Here is a 21,512-nt window from a genome sequence, read left to right as displayed (position 1 = left end):
TCTGTGAATCACCAGGTTTACACACTTCACAGCACACACCATAGCACATACCCTCCCCACTGTCCATAACCCCACCCCCTCCCCCAAACTCCCTCCCCCCAGCAACCCTCAGTTTGTTTTATGAGATTAAGAGTCACTTATGGTATGTCTCCCTCCCAATTCCATCTTGTTTCATTCATTCTACTCCTACCCTCTTAACCCCCCATATTGCATCTCCACTTCCTCACATCAGGGAGATCATATGATAGTTGTCTTTCTCCGATTGACTTATTTTACTAAGCATGATACCCTCTAGTTCCATCCACGTGGTCGCAAATGGCAAGATTTCATTTCTTTTGATGGCTGCATAGTATTCCATTGTGTATATATACCACATCTTTTTCTTGATCCATTCATCTGTTGATGGACATCTAGGTTCTTTCCATAGTTTGGCTCTTGTAGACATTGCTGCTATAAACATTCGGGTGCACGTGTCCCTTCGGATCACTGCGTTTGTGTCTTTAGGGTAAATAGCCAGTAGTGCAATTGCTGCGTCATAGGGTAGTTCTATTTTCAACATTTTGAGGAACCTCCAAGCTGTTTTCCATAGTGGTTGCACCAGCTTGCATTCCCACCAACAGTGTAGGAGGGTTCCCCTTTCTCTGCATCCTCGCCAGCATCTGTCATTTCCTGACTTGTTAATTTTAGCCATTCTGACTGGTGTGAGGTGATATCTCATTATGGTTTTGATTTGTATTTCCCTGATGCCGAGTGATATGGAGCACTTTTACATATGTCTATTGGCCATCTGGATGTCTTCTTTGCAGAAATGTCTGTTCATGTCCTCTGCCCATTTCTTGATTGGATTATTTGCTCTTTGGGTGTTTAGTTTGCTAAGTTCTTTATAGATTTTGGACACTAGTCCTTTATCTGACATGTCATTTGCAAATATCTTCTCCCATTCTGTCAGTTGTCTTTTGGTTTTGTTAACTGTTTCCTTTGCTGTGCAAAAGCTTTTGATCTTGATAAAATCCCAATAGTTCATTTTTGTCCTTGCTTCCCTTGCTTTTGGCGATGTTTTTAGGAAGATGTTGCTGCAGCTGAGGTCGAAAAGGTTGCTGCCTGTGTTCTCCTCAAGGATTTTGATGGATTCCTTTCTCACATTGAGGTCCTTTATCCATTTTGAGTCTATTTTCGTGTGTGGGGTAAGGAAATGGTCCAATTTAATTTTTCTGCATGTGGCTGTCCAATTTTCCCAACACCATTTATTGAAGAGGCTGTCTTTTTTCCATTGGACATTCTTTCCTGCTTTGCCAAAGATTAGTTGACCATAGAGTTAAGGGTTTATTTCTGGGATCTCTATTCTGTTCCATTGATCTATTTGTCTGTTTTTGTGCCAGGACCATGCTGTCTTGATGATGACAGCTTTGCAATAGAGCTTGAAGTCCAGAATTGTGATGCCACCAACTTTGGCTTTCTTTTTCAATATTCCTCTGGCTATTCGAGGTCTTTTCTGGTTCCATATACATTTTAGGGTTATTTGTTCCATTTCTTTGAAAAAAATGGATGGTATTTTGATAGGAATTGCATTAAATATGTAGATTGCTTTAGGTAGCATAGACATTTTCACAATATTTGTTCTTCCAATCCATAAGCATGGAACATTTTTCCATTTCTTTGTGTCTTCCTCCATTTCTTTCATGAGTACTTTATAGTTTTCTGAGTATATACTCCTAGCCTCTTTGGTTAGGTTTATTCCTAGGTATCTTATAGTTTTGGGTGCAATTATAAATGGGATTGATGCCTTAATTTCTCTTTCTTCCGCCTTGTTGTTGGTGTAGAGAAATGCAACTGATTTCTGTGCATTGATTTTATATCCTGACACTTTACTGAATTCCTGTATGAGTGCAGGAAGTTTTGGAGTGGAGTCTTTTGGGTTTCCCACATACAGTATCATATCATCTGCAAAGAGTGATAGTTTGACTTCTTCTTTGCCAATTTGGATGCCTTTAATTTCCTTTTGTTGTCTGATTACTAAGGTTGGGACTTCTAGTACTATGTTGAATAGCAGTGGTGATAATGGACATCCCTGCCGTGTTCCTGACCTTAGCAGAAAAGCTTTCAGTTTTTCTCCATTGAGAATGATATTTGCGGTGGGATTTTCATAGATGGCTTTGATAATATTGAGGTATGTGCCCTCTATCCCTACACTTTGAAGAGTTTTTATCAGGAAGGGATGCTGTACTTTGTCCACTGCTTTTTCAGCGTCTATTGAGATTATCATATGGTTCTTGTTCTTTCTTTTATTAATGCATTGTATCACATTGATTGATTTGCGGATGTTGAACCAACCTTGCAGCCCTAGAATAAATCCCACTTGGTCGTGGTGAATAATCCTTTTAATGTACTGTTGAATCCTATTGGCTAGTATTTTGGTGAGAATTTTCACATCTGTGTTCATCAAGGATATTGGTCTGTAGTTCTGTTTTTTGATGGGATCCTTGTCTGGTTTTGAGATCAAGGTGATGCTGGCCTCATAAAATGAGTTTGGAAGTTTTCCTTCCATTTCTATTTTTTGGAACAGTTTCAGGAGAATAGGAATTATTTCTTCCTTAAACGTTGGTAGAATTCCCCTGGGAAGCCGTCTGGCCCTGGGCTTTTGTTTGTTTGGAGATTTTTGATGACTGTTTCAATCTCCTTACTGGTTATGGGTCTGTTCAGGTTTTCTATTTCTTCCTGGTTCAGTTGTGGTAATTTATATGTCTCTAGAAATGCATCCATTTCTTCCAGATTGTCAAATTTGTTTGCGTAGAGGTGCTCATAGTATGTTCTTATAATTTTTTTGTATTTCTTTGGTGTTAGTTGTGATCTCTCCTCTTTTATTCATGATTTTATTTATTTGGGTCCTTTCTCTTTTCTTTTGATAAGTCTGGCCAGGGGTTTATCAATCTTATTAAACCTTTCAAAGAACCAGCTCCTAGTTTCATTGATTTGTTCCATTGTTTTTTGGTTTATATTTCATTGATTTCTGCTCTGATCTTTATGATTTCTCTTCTTTTGCTGGACTTAAGGTTTCTCTCTTGTTCTTTCTCCAGCTCCTTTAGGTGTAGGGTTAGATTTTGTACTTGAGACCTTTCTTGTTTCTTGAGAAAGGCTTGTACTGCTATATATATTCCTCTCAGGACTGCCTTTGCTGTGTCCCACAGATTTTGAACCGTTGTGTTTTCATTATCATTTGTTTCCATGAATTTTTTCAATTCTTCTTTAATTTCCTGGTTTACCCATTCATTCTTTAGAAGGATGCTGTTTAGTCTCCATGTATTTGGGTTCTTTCCAAATTTCTTCTTGTGATTGAGTTCTAGCTTCAGAGCATTGTGGTCTGAAAATATGCAGGGAATGATTCCAATCTTTTGATACTGGTTGAGACCTGATTTAGGACCCAGGATATAATCTATTCTGGAGAATGTTCCTTGTGCACCAGAGAAGAATGTGTATTCTGTTGCTTTGCCATGAAATGTTCCGAATATATCTGTGATATCCATCTGGTCCAGTGTGTCATTTAAGGCCTTTATTTCCTTGTTGATCTTTTGCTTGGATGATCTGTCCATTTCAGTGACGGGAGTGTTAAAGTGCCCTACTATTATTGTATTATTGTTGATGTGTTTCTTTGATTTTGTTATTAATTGGTTTATATAGTTGGCTTCTCCCACGTTAGGGGCATAGATATTTAAAATTGTTAGATCTTATTGTTGGACAGATCCTTTGAGTATGATATAGTGTCCTTCCTCATCTCTTAATATAGTCTTTGGCTTAAAATCTAATTGTTCTGATATAAGGATTGCCACCCCTGCTTTCTTCTGATGTCCATTAGCATGGTACATTGTTTTCCACCCCCTCACTTTAAATCTGGAGGTGTCTTCGGATCTGAAATGAGGTTCTTGTAGGCAACATATAGATGGGTTTTGTTTTTTTATCCATTCTGATACCCTGTGTCTTTTGATTGGGGCATTTAGCCCATTAACATTCAGGGTAACTATTGAGAGATATGAATTTAGTGCCACTGTATTGCCTGTAAGGTGACTCTTACTGTATATTGTTTCTGTTCCTTTCTGATCTACTACTTTTAGGCTCTCTCTTTGCTTAGAGGACCCCTTTCAGTATTTCCTGTAGAGCTGGTTTGGTGTTTGCAAATTCTTTCAGTTTTTGTTTGTCCTGGAAGCTTTTTATCTCTCCTTCTATTTTCAATGATAGCCTAGCTGGATATGGTATTCTTGGCTGCATGTTTTTCTGGTTTAGTGCTCTGAATATATCATGCCAGTTCTTTCTGGCCTGCCAGGTCTCTGTGGATAAATCTGCTGCGAGTCTAATATTTTTACCATTGTACGTTATATACCTCTTTTCCCGGGCTGCTTTCAGGATTTTCCTTTGTCACTAAGACTTGTAAATTTTACTATTAGGTGACGGGGTGTGGACCTATTCTTGTTGATTTTGAGGGGGGTTCTCTGCACCTCCTGGATTTTGATGCTTGTTCCCTTTGCCATATTAGGGAAATTCTCTCCAAGAATTCCTCAGATATACCTTCTGCTCCCCTCTCTCTTTCTTCTTCTTCTGGAATCCCAATCATTCTAATGTTGTTTCATCTTATGGTGTCACTTATCTCTTGAATTCTCCCCTCGTGGTCCAGTAGCTGTTTGTCCCTCTTTTGCTCAGCTTTTTTATTCTCTGTCATTTGGTCTTCTATATCACTAATTCTTTCTTCTGCCTCATTTATCCTTTCAGAAAGTGGTTGATTTTCTGTTTCTAGAACTGCTGTTCATCCTCTGTTTGATCTCCTGTTGGATTTGTAGGCATTTGCAATGTTTAGATAAGCTATCTAGCTGATCTCCTGCTACCTAATGTAGCCTCATCCTGCTACTTCTCCACCATCTTGACTCCTCCCCTGGATGGTGTTTTCAATGCTTCAGAAAATAATACACCTTGGGGTGCCTGGGTGACTCAGTGGGTTAAAGCCTCTGACTTTGGCTCAGGTCATGATCTCAGGGTCCTGGGATTGAGCCCCACATCGGGCTCTCTGCTCAGCAGGGAGCCTGCTTCCTCCTCTCTCTGCCTACTTGTGATCTCTGTCAAATAAATAAATAAAATCTTAAAAAAGAAAAAGAAAAAGAAAAAGAAAATAGTACGCCTTGAGGAAGAAGCGGTAAGCTTGCACTCCACCTCACAGACCTCAAATGACACAACTTGGAAGCATCATTAATGTGTGCATCAGACACAGTTTTGTTTACCTTGGTCTTTATTTAGACTGTTTAAAACTCAAGCACAAGGGGTGTCTGGGTGTCTTAGTGGGTTAAGCCACTGCTTTCAGCTCAGGTCATGATCTTGGGCTCCTGGATCGAGCCCTACATCAGGCTCTCTGCTCATCAGGGAGCCTGCTTCCCCCTCTCTCTCTGCCTGCCTCTCTGCCTACTTGTGATTTCTCTGTCAAATAAATAAATAAAATTAAAAAACAAAACAAAACAAAAAACCTCAAGCATGGGAAATTTTAATGTGTTTTATAAAAGAAGGAAAAATGTGTTTTTCTTAGAAAATGGAGAATTTTTCTCTTCTCGGTAGATAGTAATACTTTGGGAAGCAACACATTGGTACATTAAAAAGATTGGTTCTGAGAACAGGAAACCTGCCATTTGCTCACCTTATACCTTCACAGTCCCTGGAGTTACGGCTGCACCAGAAAAGAAGAGGAGGCCAGGGCCACACTGTCTTCCCATTGAGATGTCTACAGGTGTGCCAGTGAAGGTCCTATATAAGGCTGAGGGCCCCAAATGAGAGACAAACACTGGTGAGGTGCATCATGGGAAGCTCAGAGGCAGAGGACAACAGAAACTGCCAGTTGTCCAATATCACAGTCCCCTCTGGAGATGCCAAGTGGCCCAGCCAGACCAGGTATATCTGTGGCCACAACATCTTTCCAAATTTCCCTGACATGCTGAAAGTGTGCCTATATGAAAGAGCATAAACAAACAAACAAGGAAACAAAAAGGCTCAAGAGGCCAGCTGTGGAAAAGGTCCATGTGGCCCTGAGAGGAAAAGGGCATGGAATGGGGCATGGAAACATCTTCCAGTGGCAAAGATAAATTTATCTGTTGAAAGGGGATGGCTTGAGGTGAAAACGATTATGAGTACACACTTATTTTGATGACAACTGAGTAATGTATGGAATTGTTGAGCCACTATATTGTATACCTGAAACTAATATAATAATGTATGTTAACTCTACTGGAATTAAAATCTTTGAAAAATTAAAAAAAATTATCTGTGGAACAGAACTTTGCCCTTATTTTTTTCTTTTAATTCATCTGGGTTGGGGATGGAGGGTGTGCACGCTTATGTATATCTAGGTACTAATCTAAGACTAAGTTTACTCCCCAGAGAACTTTTGGCACTCGGCCAAGCCTGAAAACATTTTCGGTTGTCACAGTTTTGGGGAGTGTTCCTGAGATATAGTGGACAGAGGCCAGAGATGCTGCTAAAACATCCTACTAAGCAAAGGTCAGTGCCCCACAACAAAGAATTATCTATCCCAAAATGTCAATAGTGATAAATTTGAGAAACACCACCCTAGCCCAGCAAATCTAGCTAGCAGAGAATTTCAGTGAGAAAAGCTGAGTTCCTTTCTTTTTTTTCCTTTTAAGTAAACTCTATGCCCAACATGGGACTCGAACTTACAACCCTTAGCTCAAGAGTCGCATGCTCTATTGACTGAGCCAGCCAGGTGCTCCTGAGTTTCTTTCTTAAAGGGAAAACATGCGTTTGTGTTTACTTTTTCTTTTAAAAGTGGTGGCTTTAATTAAAACGAATTTTAAGACAGGGCAAGAGAAGATTGGAGGCAAATGCGTCAAGATGAAGGCATTGGATGATCTGGGATACCACACAGGATTTTGTAAGTATAGTGTATAAGATCTCTGGTCTAGAAGACTAACTGTAGAAGTAACTCTGTGGGTAGGTGATGTCTAAAGACCTCATCTGAGAATCTCCCCTCTCAGCCCTTAGAGTCCCTGCCTCATTATTCTTCATCTAGAACATTTCCATAGTTTCCTTTCTGACCTTCCAGCTCCTGGCAGTCACCTTTTCAAAGTCCCCTTAATTTCTGAAGAATATTTTCACTAGATATAGAATTCTAAGTTAATGACACTTTTTTTTTTAGCATATATAGAGTTATATTTCTATAATCATCTGGATTCTTAGGTTGTTCCCATATCTTGGCTGTTGTAAATAATGCTGCAATGAACTTGAGGGTACAGATAGCACTTCAAGCTGGTGACATCATTTCCTTTGGTTATATATCCAGAAGTGCAATTGATATATCAAATGGTAGTTCCATTTTTAATTTTTTGAGGCAACTCCATACTGTTTTCCACAGTGGTTGTACCAATTTATGTTGCCACCAACAGTGCATAAGGGTTCCCTTTTCTTTGCGTCCTTGCTCACATTTGTTATTTGTCTTTTTAATAATAGTCATTCTAACAGACATAAGAGATATCTCGCTGTCTTTTTGATTTGCGTTTTCCTGATGATTAGAGATGTAAAGTACTTTTCATGTACTTGTTCATTTGTATGTCTTCCATTTTTAATTTTTTTATTTTTCTTTTTTAAGATTTTATTTATTTATTTGACAGTCAGAGATCACAAGTAGGCAGAAAGGCAGTAGAGAGGGAGGAGGAAGCAGGCTCCCCACAGAGCAGAGAGCCTGACATGGGGCTCGATACCAGCCCCTGGGATAATGAGCCAAGCCGAAGGCAGAGGCTTTAACCCACTGAGCCACCTAGGCGCTCCTGTATGTCTTCCATTTTTTAAATTGAATTGTTTTGTTTTTGTTTTGTTTTGTTTTGCTATTGAGTTGTGTAAGTTCCTTCTATAGTTTGGATATTGACCCCTTAGCAGAAAGATGGTTTGCAAATATTTTCTTTCATTCCATAGGTTGTCTTTCCATTTCATTGATGATGTTTTCTGTTGTGAAGAAGCTTTCTAGTTTGCTGTAAGCCCTATTGTTGATTTTTGCTTTTGTTGCTTGTGCTTTGGTGCATATCCAAAAAAATCATTGCTAAGACTGATGTTAAAGAACTTTTTCCTATGTTTTCTTTTAGGAGTTTCATGGTCTTATGTTTAAGCTTTTAATTCATTTCAAGTTAATTTTTGTAAATGGTATAAGATAGGGGTCCAATTTCATTCTTGTGCATGGGAATATCTAGTTTTCCCAATTTATGGGGCTAGGCATGCTGGCTTCATTCAGGAGATGCCATTTATTAAAGAGACTGTCCTTCCCCCATTAAGTATTCTTGGCTCACTTGTCAAATATTAGTTGATCAAAATGAATTTCTTAATGTGAGTCTTGGTTAGAAAAGTTTGAAAGCCAGTGGTCATGTGAAGGAGATTCCTTAGAAAAAATTACATTAAATTTGGAAATAAAGGGGGCGCCTGGGTGGTTCAGTGGGTTAAGCCGCTGCCTTTGGCTCAGGTCATGATCTCAGCGTCCTGGGATCGAGCCCCACGTCGGGCTCTCTGCTCCACAGGGAGCCTGCTTCCCTTTCTCTCTCTCTCTGCCTGCCTCTCTGCCTACTTGTGATCTCTGTCTGTCAAATAAATAAATAAAATCTTTAAAAAAAAAATTTGGAAATAAAGCAAAACAGTACAGCATGACCTATCAATGTCACACTAAAACCATGTTTAGGAGGCCCAACCTCTATCCAATAGGACTTTCTGTGATGGAAATGTTCTACGTGTGTGGCTGCTCAGTATATCAGCCACAAGCTACATATAACAACTAAATACTAGGGGCACCTGGGTGGCTCAGTGGGTTAAGCCTCTGTCTTCAGCTCAGGTCATGGTCCCGGGGTCCTGGGATCGGGCTCTCTGCTCGGCGGGGAGCCTGCTTCCTCCTCTCCTTCTCTGCCTGCTTGTGATCTCTCTCTCTCTCTGTCAAATAAATAAAATAAAATAAAATAAACAAAAAACCAAACAACTAAATACTAGAAAACGGGGCTAGTGGGACTGAGGGATTGAGTTTTTAACTTTAATTTAATTTTAATTAAAATGAGAATGTAAATGGCCAAAACTAGAGGAATGTATCTATGCCCCTTAGAAAAAATTCCAAAGGCTATGATTGTATTACCCTGTAGAACATTAACCAGTTTTGTATTTAACCCAGCAGTCTTTTTTTTTTTTTTTTTAAGATTTCATTCATTCATGACAGAGAGAGAGAGCAAGAGAGGGAACACAAGCTCAGATGAGCTGGAGAAGGAGAAGCAGGCTTGATCCCATGACACTGGAATCATGACCTGAGCTGAAGGCAACCACTTAACTGACTGAGACACCGAGGCGCCCCATAACCCAGGTCTTATTCTAACTTTGTTCTCTTGAAAGGCCTGTGAATATCTGGTACCTCAAAATGCTCTTTAAACCACATTTACCATTTTACTGGCTCCCTCAAGGACACATTGCCATGTGTCCATTCATATTAAAGAGAATTCCGTTTTGAAATTTTTGAAAATCATGTCAACAAAACAATGTAATAAGCGCAACAGGAAAGGTATGTAATGAAATAAGGAACAATTTTGTCTCTGCCTAAATTCTGCCTGGGGTAAGTGTAGTGATTGGAAAAGCTCCATTGAACTGTCCTAGAAGGTGCTGTCTGAGCTGAGTCCTAGAAGACAATACAGGATTTTGTTAGGCAAATGAGGTGAGAGTGATCCTCTAGGGAAAAGAAACTGTTCAGGAGTAGTTCAGGAATTCATGTAATCTGTGGATGGGGTGTGTGTGGGGGGGTTGCCTTGATTGGGCTGGGAATGACAGGACAAACTGGACAGGGAGGGTAGCAGCATGGCATAGGGGAAAGGCAGACTGGCTTCATTCAGGAGATAGCTTTATCTTGTTGGATAATTTAAGATTGGCTAATTTGGCTCTTTGAGCCCATTTCCACAACTGTAAATTGGGAGTGCTAATGACTTCTGCATGGCGTGTTAGGATTAAATTAGGTAACCAAATAAGTCACATAGTGTGTTTTCTGGTGCCATAGATGTTTAATAAATTATAGTTATTATCTAATATGAGAGTGGTCAACAGTTTCAAATGGTGCTAAGTTTAAATAAGATTTAAAAAAAGGTGTAAAATAACCTATAACTGGCTTTCCTAATTAGGAAGTTCTTGAAGATTCTGGTAAGAACAGGTTCAAAAGAGGAGGGGCAGAATGTGTTGAGAAATGGATGGGAGGTGGCAAAGGGAAGAAGACAGTCCTTTCAAAAAGCTTGAAGTGAATGGAAAAGAGGGGATTCAATTCAGCAATTAGAAGATGAGAGATCTGGGGTTTTGCTTTGTTCTGTTTTTTTTTGTTTGTTTGTTTGTTTTTTTTTAGATTGAGGAAACTTGATTTTTTTTTTTTTTTTTTAATTCTAAGGGAAGAGAATGGAAGAAGCAGCCCGAAGATAATGAAGAGGGGATGGTTTAGAAGAAGATTAACAGCAAGCGAGACAGAAGGCAAAGACACTGAAGACACAAAATAGTTAACACATGAAGAAAATGGAGCAGAGGAAAATGTCAAGTCCGTGTTTGTCCGCTTTTAAAGAGCATAGGTCCAGAGCGAAGGGAGTTGGAGAAGGGAAAGGTTGACGCGCACTTTGCATCCCAGAAAGCCTCTAACAGCCAAAGTCCACAGCAGATTCTTCCAGTCTAAAAGGACCACTTGCAGACATTTCAAAGTAAAGCAGAAAGTTCCTTCCAAACCTTACCTTAATACGGGGGGCGGGGGGAGAGATGGGAAAAGACGGAGTGTCAAAGTGTAGTCTTGGGAACGTAAGCGCTGGGTCACAAAGGCCTGAACAACAGCCGAAATCAAGGACAAATAGTACGATACATAAACTTGGTAACCTGGCGTTTTAGAGACAGAAATGAAGCGAACCAGAACAACTTCAAAGCCCACCTCAAACCCTGTCAATCATCCCCCCTCCCTCTCTTGATTGGTCAGTGCCCTGCAAAGGCTCTGGCTGAAACGTGCTTATTTTAATATTGATTGGCATGAGAAAGAATCCATCTTTGTCCAGCGATTGGCTGACCTGTCCAGGCTCCGGCCAATCCTGAAAGGGGCGGGCTGGTTAAGCGTCAGGTTTCTCCCAGCAGTTTTCTTTGGAAGTACTGGTCAGGCTATTGACTGGCCCTTTTCACTTCTCCGGCCCTGAAACCGTACCTGATGGAGCTTTCTTACCAGACCCTCAAATTCACGCACCAGGCACGGGAAGCGGTAAGGAAAGTACATACAAAAAAAAAAAAAAAAAATTGTGCCAGGAGCTTTGGTCTCCTGTTACTGAGGGCCCATTTGCGTGTCCGCGGTTGCTATGGCGACGAGTTTTCCCCTCCCCTCCCCTCAGCAGAGCGGCGCCAGCGCTGGGAGGGACCTTAGGTCCCACTGGTCAAGTCCAAGACTGGGCTTAAGGCTGTGACGGGAATAGGCTGGGTCTGGGACAGATCGGGGTCTGGGAGTGCCTACGGATTTGATGAAAGGGACCGCAGTTTGTGACTTAGGAAACGGTGTGGTGTTTATTAGACTGGCTGTCTTGATGGGTGAGCAGGTGTGGGGAGTGGTTAAAATTAGGACTGTTGAAAGGCCAGGCAGCTCTCACCTGAGAGTTGGGACCCTGGGTTCTGATCCTGATTCTCCACTTACCAAGGCCGAGAGAATTTACGTATTTAATTCCCCTCTCGGGCTTCAATTCTTAGACTATAATCCTTTTCACACGAAGATTACATGGGCTTTACAGTACATACAGTGGTTTCAGTTGTACCGTCCGCTCACTGGTGAGCAATACTTTACACAACAATGCACATGAATTGCGCGCATACTCCATGCCTGGCACTGAGGAAATAAAAACAATGCTTTGGGGAGGAGGGAGGATAAATAAAGTATTAAAATGCTGATATCTGAGCCCTCACCTCTAGAGATTCTGATTTACTGATTTTGGGTGGATTCTGTGCATCAGCATTTTTTTTTAAAGCCCAGGAGGTGTTTACATGTGTAGCCAAGGTTAGGAACAACTGCCCTAGTGTTTCCCACCTTAAAAAACAAACTAATGTATAGAAAAAGAGATAACCGCCTGGTTGGCCTCACATTCCCCTTTACCTACCAACCTCTCTCTGTTTCTCTCCAGCTTCTGGAAAGGGTTGGTGTTGCTAGGTCTCATCTCTGGATTGTCTTCAAGCCTATTTCAATCTAGCCCAAATTACCTGCATCCTAACCTTTTTTGCACTAACTTTTAAAAAAGCAGATTCCAGGACCTCACCAAGACTTACTGAATCAAAAACAGTCCAGGATGGGGTCTTGAAAAGTACATTGTAAACACACACCCAGTTTTGAAAACCACTGCCCTAAATAGTCTCATATATTTTCATGATTTCCAATGCCATCTATATGCCAACAACCACCAACCCCTCACTGACTCTAGAGTGGATTTCTCTGCTGGGTCCCAAGGCCACATGGTGTCCTAGAAGGTGGAATACAGAGAGGAACATGAATCAACTGATTGTTTGACAAATCAAGGAGAGTATCTCAAGTATCTGCATCTGAACTTGCTCAATACTTAACTTTTTGTTTCCCTTCTGAAACCTATACCTTTCCCAGTCTTCCTCCACCTGGGAATGTGAACCACCATCCACCAGTTGCTCAAATCAGAATTCTGGGAGTCATCCTTAGCTCCTTCCTCCTAGTCTCTCCCTCTGTTTTCTACCTAAGGAAGACAGCGCAAATCATATTGATTCTACTTCTGTAATAGGTCTTTAATCATCCTTATCTCTACAGCTGAGATCCTGATCCAACCCACCACAATGGCTTACCTATCCACAATAGCTTTCTAACTATTCTTCCTATTGGTTTTTGCCTCCCTCTAGTCCATTCTTCATCCAGTGATCTTAAAATTATGTCACTCCCTGACTAGGATCCTTTATTGGCTTTTCATTACACTTAGATTAAAACCCCCAAACCTTGACATGATCTACAGAGCACTGCAATGGTGCAGCCCAGCTCCAGTGTCTGGTGTCTTCACCACTTTCTGCTTTGCCTCCCACTGATCCAGGCACATTCTCTTTGATCTGACATATCTCCGAATGCCACATACTCTGTACCATGCAAGTTAGTATTTAATTGTGGTTAATTTATTTTTATTTCTTAAGATTTACTCATCTATTTGGGGGGAGCAGAGGGAGAGAGAAAGAATCCTGAAACAGGCTCCCTGCTGAACAGAGAGCCCAATGTGGGGCTCCATCCCAGGACCCCAAGATCATGACCTGAGCTGATATCAAGAGTTGGACGCTCAACTGAGTGATCCACCCAGGTGCCCCTAATTTTTTTTTTAAAGTAGGCTCCACATGGGGCTTTAACTCACAACCTAGATCAAGACCCCAGAGATCAAGAGTCAGCTGCTTAACCAACTGAGCAACTCAGGTGCCCCTAATTTGTGATTAATTTATGTTACAGATTCCTGCATGTGACACAGCCTGTCAAACAGAATTCATGTAACTTGAAGGCAGATCCAGTTTTACTTCTTGTTTTATTCCCTAAATGGTGCTGAGAGACATATTTAGATATGCCCATTGATGGCTTGAATTTGCAGGGGGTGTAAGTGCAAAGAGTTGTGCTGATTAGGGGTCTGCAGAAGGAAGAAGACAGAGGTGGGTGTGGTGATTTGGTCAACTGGATATAAGAAGGATTGCATGTCCACAAGGAATTTTGATCATCTACATCATCCACTGTATTAGAATTTCCAGAATACTTCGTTTTTATTTTGTTGATTTTTATTCTTGTTTCAAATTATATAACCATACATGTACAATTGCTCTGAGATCTTTAATTTCTCCAAGGAGAAATCATCTACACCCTCCTATAGGAATAAGGGCACAATAATCTTGGTTGCCACCATCGGTGGAGTTAAACAGGGGAAGACAGCTATGTGTGAGGTGGGGGATTTCTCCTTGCTGTTTGATGTATAGATTATACTTAATTACTCCTTCCTTAATTATGTAATTGCATACTTAATTACTTTTTCCTTTCCAAAGTTTGTGTGGTTGAATTTCTTCTCAGAGTAAACGTCCAACCTTCAGTCAGGGTAGAAGAGGGATTGTCACCTGATTGGGTTGGGGAAGGGAATCTCTTATATACTGTTTAGCCTGCTCCTCATTATTTCTGTCCTCAGAAGTGCCTGGTGACTCAGAAGTGCCTAGTGCACTCAGTTCCTGTAATTGTCTAGGGTGCTGTCATACTTAGGTACTTCTTGTTGACTACTTTTTCTTTTTTTTTAAAGATTTTTTTTTTTTTAATTTATTTGACAGAGAGAAATCACAAGTAGGCAGAGAGGCAGGCAGAGAGAGAGGAAGGGAAGCAGGCCCCCCTGCTGAGCAGAGAGCCTGACGTGGGACTCGATCCCAGGACCCTGAGATTATGACCTGAGCCGAAGGCAGCGGCTTAACCCACTGAGCCACCCAGGCGCCCCGACTACTTTTTCTATAGGTGTTGGTTTTCTTTGATTTTGGTTGTCTTTTGCTTTTGTCTTTTTCTGTTCTCTTAATTCACCTGGCGTTTATCCAATTGCTTTCCATCTGTCAATTTTATTGTCATTTTGTCTTTTGTCACTTGCTCTTCTAGGGTTGTTGTCCTCCCCCCCACACACACACTTCTGCTCTAGTCTTTATTATTTCCCTCCTTCCCCTGGCCTTTTTTTTTTTTTTTTTTTTTTTAATTTGTTTGTTCTTCTGTCTCTAGCTCCTTTAGGTGTAAGGATAGATTGTTTATTTAAGATTTTGAGACTTTTCTTGCTTCTTGAGGTAGGCTTGTGTTGCTATAAATGTTGCTCACATTTAATGCAATCTTTATCAAAATACCACCAACATTTTTCACGGAGTTAGAATAATCCTAAAATTTGTATGGAATCACAAAAGACCCTGAATAGCCAAAGCAGTCCTGAAAAAGCAAAGCAAAGCAAAGCTGGAGGCATCACAATTTTGGATTTCAAGCTACATTACAAAGCTGCTGTCATCAAGACAGTTTGGAACTGGCATAAAAACAGACACATAGATCAATGGAACAGAAAAGAATACCCAGAAATGGACCACAACTATATGGTCAACTAATATTTGACAAAGCAGGAAAGAATATCCAATGGGAAAAAGACAGTCTCTTCAACAAATCGTTTTGGGAGAACTGGACAGCCACCTGCAGAAGAAGGAAGCTGGACCATTTCCTTACACCATACTCAAAAATAAAAAAAAATGTGAGCTAGGAAACCATCAAAATCCTAGAGAAGAATACAGGCAGCAACCTCTTTGACCTCAGCTGTAGCAACTTCTTACTAGACACATCTCTGGAGACAAGGGAAACAAAAGCAAAAATGAACTATTGGGACTTCATCAAAATAAAAAGCTTCTGCACAGCAGAGGAAACAATCAACAAAACTAAAGGGCAAGAGGTTTTCAAGCTTGTTAATTCTTTCAAATAACAGGCTCTTAGTTTTGTTGATCTATTCTATTGGTTTTTTTTTTTTTTAATTTCTATATCATTGATTTGTGCAATAATCTTTATTATTTCTCTTTTCCCCCTGGGTTTGGGCTTTATTTACTGTTCTTTTTCCAGCTTCTTTAGGTATAAAGATAGATTGTGTATTTGGTACTTCTCTTGTTTCACAACCAACACCAAAGAAATACAAACATTTATGAGAGAATATTATGACTAATTATATGCCAACAAAATAGGCAATCTGGAAGAAAATGGATGCATTCCTAGAAACATATAAATGACCAAAACTGAAACAAAAAGAAATAAGAAACCTGAACACATCCATAACCAGCAAAGAAATTGGAGCACTAATAAAAAATCTCCCAACAAACAAGAGTCCAGGGCCAGATGGCCTCCCAGAGGGATTCTACCAAACATTTAAAGAAGAATTAATACCTATTCTTCTGAGGCTCTTTCAAAAAATAGAAATGCAAGAAAAACTTCCAAAGCCTTTCTGTGAGGCCAGCATTACATTGCTCCCAAAAACCAGACAAAGACCCCATCAAAAAGGAGATTGCTGATGAATATGGATGCAAAAATTCTCACCAAAATACTAGATAATAGGATCCAACAGTACATTAAAAGGATTATTCCCCACAACCAAGTGGGATTTATTCCAGGGCTGCAAGGGTGGTTCAACATCTGCAAGTCAGTGTGATACACCACATAATAAAAGAAAGGACAAGAGCTATATGATCCTCTCAATAGATGGAGAGAAAGCATTTGACAAAACAGAACATCCTTTCTTGATAAAAGCTTTCTGTAGTGTAGGGATAGAGGGAACATACTTCAATATCATAAAAGCCATATATGGAAAAACCAACAGTGAATATCATCTTCAATGGAGAAGAACTGAGAACTTTTCTCCTAAGGTCAAGAACACAATAGGGATGTCCACTCCCACCACTGTTGTTCAACATAGTACTGGAAGTCCTAGCCTCAACAATCAGACAACAAAAAGAAATAAAATGCATCCAAGTCAGCAAAGAAGAAGTCAAACTTTCACTCTTTGCAGGTGACATGATACTTTATGTTGAAAACCCAAAATATTCCACCCCAAAATTGCTCACTCATACAGGAATTCAGCAAAGTGGCAGGATATAAAATCAATGCGTAGTTAGTTGCCTTTATATACACTAACAATGAAGCAGAAGAGAGAGAAATCAAGGAATCAATCTCATTTACAGTTGCACCAAAACCTGTAAGATACATAGGAATAAAGCTAACCAAAGAGGTAAAGGATCTGTACTCTGAAAACTACAGAACACTTATGAAAGAAATTGAGGAACACACAAAGAAATGGAAAAACACTCCATACTCATGGATTGGAAATACAAATATTGTTAAAATATCTATGCTACTCTAAGAAATCTACACATTCAATGCAATAAGGATTGCATCAAAATACCATCAACATTTTTCAAAAACTGGAACACACAATCCTAAAATTTATATGGAACCACAAAAGACCCCAAATAGCCAAAGGAATGTTGGGGGTGGGGACAAAGCTGGTGGCATCACAATTCTAGACTTCAAGCTATATTACAAAGCTGTAATCATCAAGGCAATATGGAACTGGCACAAAAACAGACACATAGATGAATGGAACAGAATAGAGAGCCCCAAAATGGACCCTCAACTAATCTTTGACAAAGCAGGAAAGAATATCCAATGGAAAAGAGACAGTCTCTTCAACAAATGGTGTTGGGAAAATTGGACAGCCGCATGCAGAAGAATGGAACTGGACCATTTCCTTACACCATACACAAAAATAGACTCAAAACAGATAAAAGACCTAGATGGGAGACAGGAATCCATCAAAATCCTAGAGGAGAACACAGGCAGCAATCTCTGAGATCTTGGCTGCAGCAACTTCTTGCTAGACATGTCTCCAAAGGCAAGGGAAACAAAAGCAAAATGAACTATTGGGACTTCCTCAAGATAAAAAGCTTTTGCACAACAAAGGAAACAGTCGACAAAACTAAAAGACAATCTACAGGATGGGAGAAGATATTTGCAAATGACATATCAGATAAAAGGCTAGTATCTAAAATCTATAATGAACTTACCAAACTCAACACCCCCGAACAAATAATCCAGTCAAGAAATGGGCAGAAAACGTGAACAGACATTTCTCTAAAGAAGACATCCAAATGGCCAACAGACATATGAAAAAATGCTCAACATTACTCTGCACAGGGAAATACAAACCAAAACCACAATGAGATTCTACCTCACACCAGTCAGAATGGCTAAAATTATAACTCCAGAAACGATAGATGCAAGGATGCCAAGAAACCCCCTTACACTGTGGGTGGAAATGTAAACTGGTGGAGCCACTCTGGAAATAGTATGGAGGGTTCTCAAAAAGTTAAAAATAGAGTTACACTATGACCCAGCAATTGCACTACTGGGTATTTATCCAAAGGATACAAACCGAGTGATTCAAAGGAGCACCTGCATCCCAATGTTTATATCAGCAATGCCCACAATAGCCAAACTATGAAAAGAGCCCAGATGTCCATCAACACATAAGTGGATAAAGAAGGTGTGGTGTATATATATGATAGAATATTACTCAGCCATCAAAAAGAATAAATTCTTGCCATTTGCAATGAAATGGATGGAACTAGAGGGTATTATGCTAAGTGAGAACAATCAGAGAAAGACAGATATAATATGATTTCACTCATATGTGGAATTTAAGAAACAAAAACAGGTGAACATAGGGGAAGTGAAGGAAAAATAAAAAGATAAAAAGAGAGAGGGACACAAACCATAAGAGCCTCTTATCTTTAAGAAACAAACTGGGGGTTGCTAGAGGGGACGGAGGTGGGGGGATGGGATAATTGGGTGATGCGTATTAGGGAGGGCACATGATGCAGTGAGCACTGGGTGTTATATGCAAGTGATGAATCACTAAATTCTACCTCTGAAACGGATAATACAGTATATGAAAATACAGTTAATGAAACTGAATTTAAATAAAAGATTTTAAAAAATTAAATAAAGGAGAGGGAAATCTTTTTTTTTTTTTTTTAAGATTTTATTTATTTATTTGACAGGGAGAGATCACAAGTAGGCAGAGAGGCAGGCAGAGAGAGAGAGGAGGAAGCAGGCTCCCTGCTGAGCAGAGAGCCCGATGCGGCACTCGATCCCAGGACCCTGAGATCATGACCCGAGCCGAAGGCAGCGGCTTAACCCACTGAGCCACCCAGGCGCCCCAAGGAGAGGGAAATCTTGAACAAAAACAAAAAAACAAAATAAATGTAGCTTTTAATTAGAATAAGACTTTTTCCCATCTGTAGACCTCTGTACCTTTCTTATTCTTAACTTGAATTTAAGATCCTCTAAAATGTGCTAAGGGCAAGGAAGCTCTGAGGAGCAATTGCTTTAGTGTTTTTAATTTGACCACACAATTCAAAACAAATAAACAGTAATTGGTATCAATGCCCAAGAATACATTTTAGAAAGCCAAAATTGATCCACACATTCATATATACACACAGAATAATCCTGGAATAAAGTTAATTTTATTCCTCATGTCATTATATATACTGTTCACAAGTTGTGACTCTGCCTTTGTGAGACTTTTATTATTAAAAAATAACTGCTATAAGTGTTAGGTAATTAATGAGGTGGTTGACTAGGTTTTTAAATGAGTGTTGTTAAATGCCTTAGCTTTTATTAATTGCATGGGCCCCTAAAAAAAGAGTAATTGAAAATTTAATTACATCAATGTTTTTCTTCAAAGAACTGAGGCTTATTAAACGTTAAATGTTCAAACATTTAAGCATCTATTGAAATACCAATAGCTATAAACAATGTGCAGTTCTAAATACTAATTAAACAAACTCTAAATCACCATAAAGCAAAGCTGAATTTTAAGTAACTTTATGTTTTAAGTGCTCTTCTCTGCTTTTACATAAGGAAGATTAACCACTTCACTACTGACCACCGCAGCAGCCTTGTGGGTATCTTCTAAAATGCTGTGGCTGCTGTAGGACCACATTCTTCCTGGACATGGACCAAGGAAGGGAGACTGATCACACAACTTGGAACACTTTGCTAATGTCACACTGCTACTCTTGGAGACTTGTTTTTGTGTTTTCTTTCCTTTTTAACCGCTAAAAGAGAATGTGACAGTGTACAGATATGAATTTGTGTATTTGATGGTTTGGTTTAAAAATACCTTCTTTTATTCTGTGTGTATATATGAATGTGTGGATCAATTTTGGCACCCTGTCCACTGGCTGAAAATAGGTTATTCTTTTGGAAAAATAACATTTATTAGGTTTTATTTTTAGATGTAAAAAGTATACCACAACCCAGATGAATATTTTTTTAAAGGAGTTTATTTCTTTATTTGAGAGAGAGAGCGAGCGCACGTGTGTGGATGTGTGAGCAGGGAGAGGGGGAAAGGGAAAGGGAGAGAACCTCAGGCAGACTCCCCATTGAGTGGGGACCCGAGGTGGGGCTTGATTCCAAGACCCCAAGATTATAACCCCGGCCAAAACCAAGAGTTGGGCATTCAACTGACTGAGCTACCCAGGTGCCCCATCACCCAGATAAATCTCATATACATTAAAAAAAATTAATATAACCTTCTGCTTCCCACTGTGATTGAGTAACAGGTGCCAGACTAGCCTTCCTACTGCACACAGCTAGAAACCTGGCCCACGTATATGAATAACCTATCTTCAGCCAGTGGACAGTGTGCTCATGAGAGAAGGGCTTCTGCTTGGAAGCAGTAACTGGGTTCTGGCACCCAAGGGAGTATCTATGCTGAGCAGAGATGAGACAGAGTATAGTTTGGGAAGACTTAGGTGGTTAATGGTGGGAGGAAAGGGGACCAGGGAAGAGGGAGCTGTGCAAACAAATTGCTCCATATTTCTGAGTTTTGGGCTGAACACTAAGCTGTGCATCTACAGAGTGAAAAAGTACAAAACTGGGGAAAGCCCAATCATCAGGGAACGATAAGCTGAACAGCTAGTAGTGTTCCTATAACCTCCTTATGACACTGAGAGATATTTTAATGCCAAGCAGCCTGAGTGGAGAAATGTTGTGGAAGAGCAGAGCGCTTAGTGGAGGTTGCAGGAAGGCTGTGCATTAGGAGTAGGCTGAACAAGCCCTAGAGGAAGGCTTCTTTAGATCTCTCTTTCCTAACAAAGCTTAAAAGCACAGCTTGATAGGATCAGACTTACCTACAAATAGTTACCTGCCAAAATAAAACTTAACACTTAAAAGACAAGAAAATCCAGACATTCACAAAAACTGGCATCCAATTAAAAAAAAAAAACTACAAAGACTTTAAAAATAGCTGTAACAAATATGTTTAAGGGGGATTTAAGGAAAACGATTCTAAAGAGGAAAAAACCAGAAGATACACAAAAATAAATAAATAAAACACAGTTGACAGAGTTGAAAAAGACAGTATTTTAATCAGAAAGACTCCCTGGAAACCAAATTGCAGCACATGGAGTTTGAAGAAAAACATGGACAAAGCCTCAATGGCATGAAGGACAATACCAAGAAGTCAAACAGACGTGCAATTCATATCCCAGAGCTGAGATGAAGAGGAGAAACAACAACAAAAAAAAGAAATCATAGCTAAAAGTCTCCCACAGATCCAAGAAACTCAAAAACTTCCAAGCAGGACAGACACACAATTTTTGGCTGTGACAAAGCAAGATGCTTTGTTACAAATGGCCCTCTGGAGATACCCACAGGGCAAGGAAAGGAAGGAAGGTTCCAGCCAACAACCAACAAGAAACTAAGGCCCACAGTCCTCTAGCTCATAAGGAACTGAGTTCTGCCAACAACCATAGGAACATATTTGGGTGACAGAAATGTTCTAAATCTGGATTGGAATGTTGATTACATATGTACACACATTCATGGGACTGTGTGCTTAAACAGGGTGCACTGTACTGTATATAAATGATACCTT

At 39.9% G+C, this 21,512-nt stretch overlaps 1 protein-coding gene across 2 annotated transcripts in view; it reads left to right on the top strand.

The window, feature by feature from the left end:
- The first annotated feature begins 9,272 nt into the window (after window positions 1–9,272).
- Window positions 9,273–21,512, top strand: part of KATNAL2 (katanin catalytic subunit A1 like 2) — a 76,413-nt gene continuing 64,173 nt past the window's right edge. The window contains exons 1-2 of one of the 2 annotated variants that reach the window (XM_082698218.1): window positions 9,273–9,367; window positions 10,427–11,266. In XM_082698218.1, the coding sequence (XP_082554344.1) occupies window positions 11,216–11,266 (51 nt within the window). In that variant the 5' untranslated portion in view covers window positions 9,273–9,367; window positions 10,427–11,215. Of the gene's footprint in view, window positions 9,368–10,426; window positions 11,267–21,512 lie in introns of those variants that run through there. The other variant, XM_082698219.1, reaches the window with a different exon arrangement.

This window comes from Mustela nivalis (assembly GCF_964662115.1).
Source record: "Mustela nivalis genome assembly, chromosome: 14".
Lineage (NCBI taxonomy): Eukaryota > Metazoa > Chordata > Mammalia > Carnivora > Mustelidae > Mustela > Mustela nivalis.
Note: the sequence above shows the minus strand (reverse complement) of the source record. Positions and strands in the feature narration are given on the sequence as shown.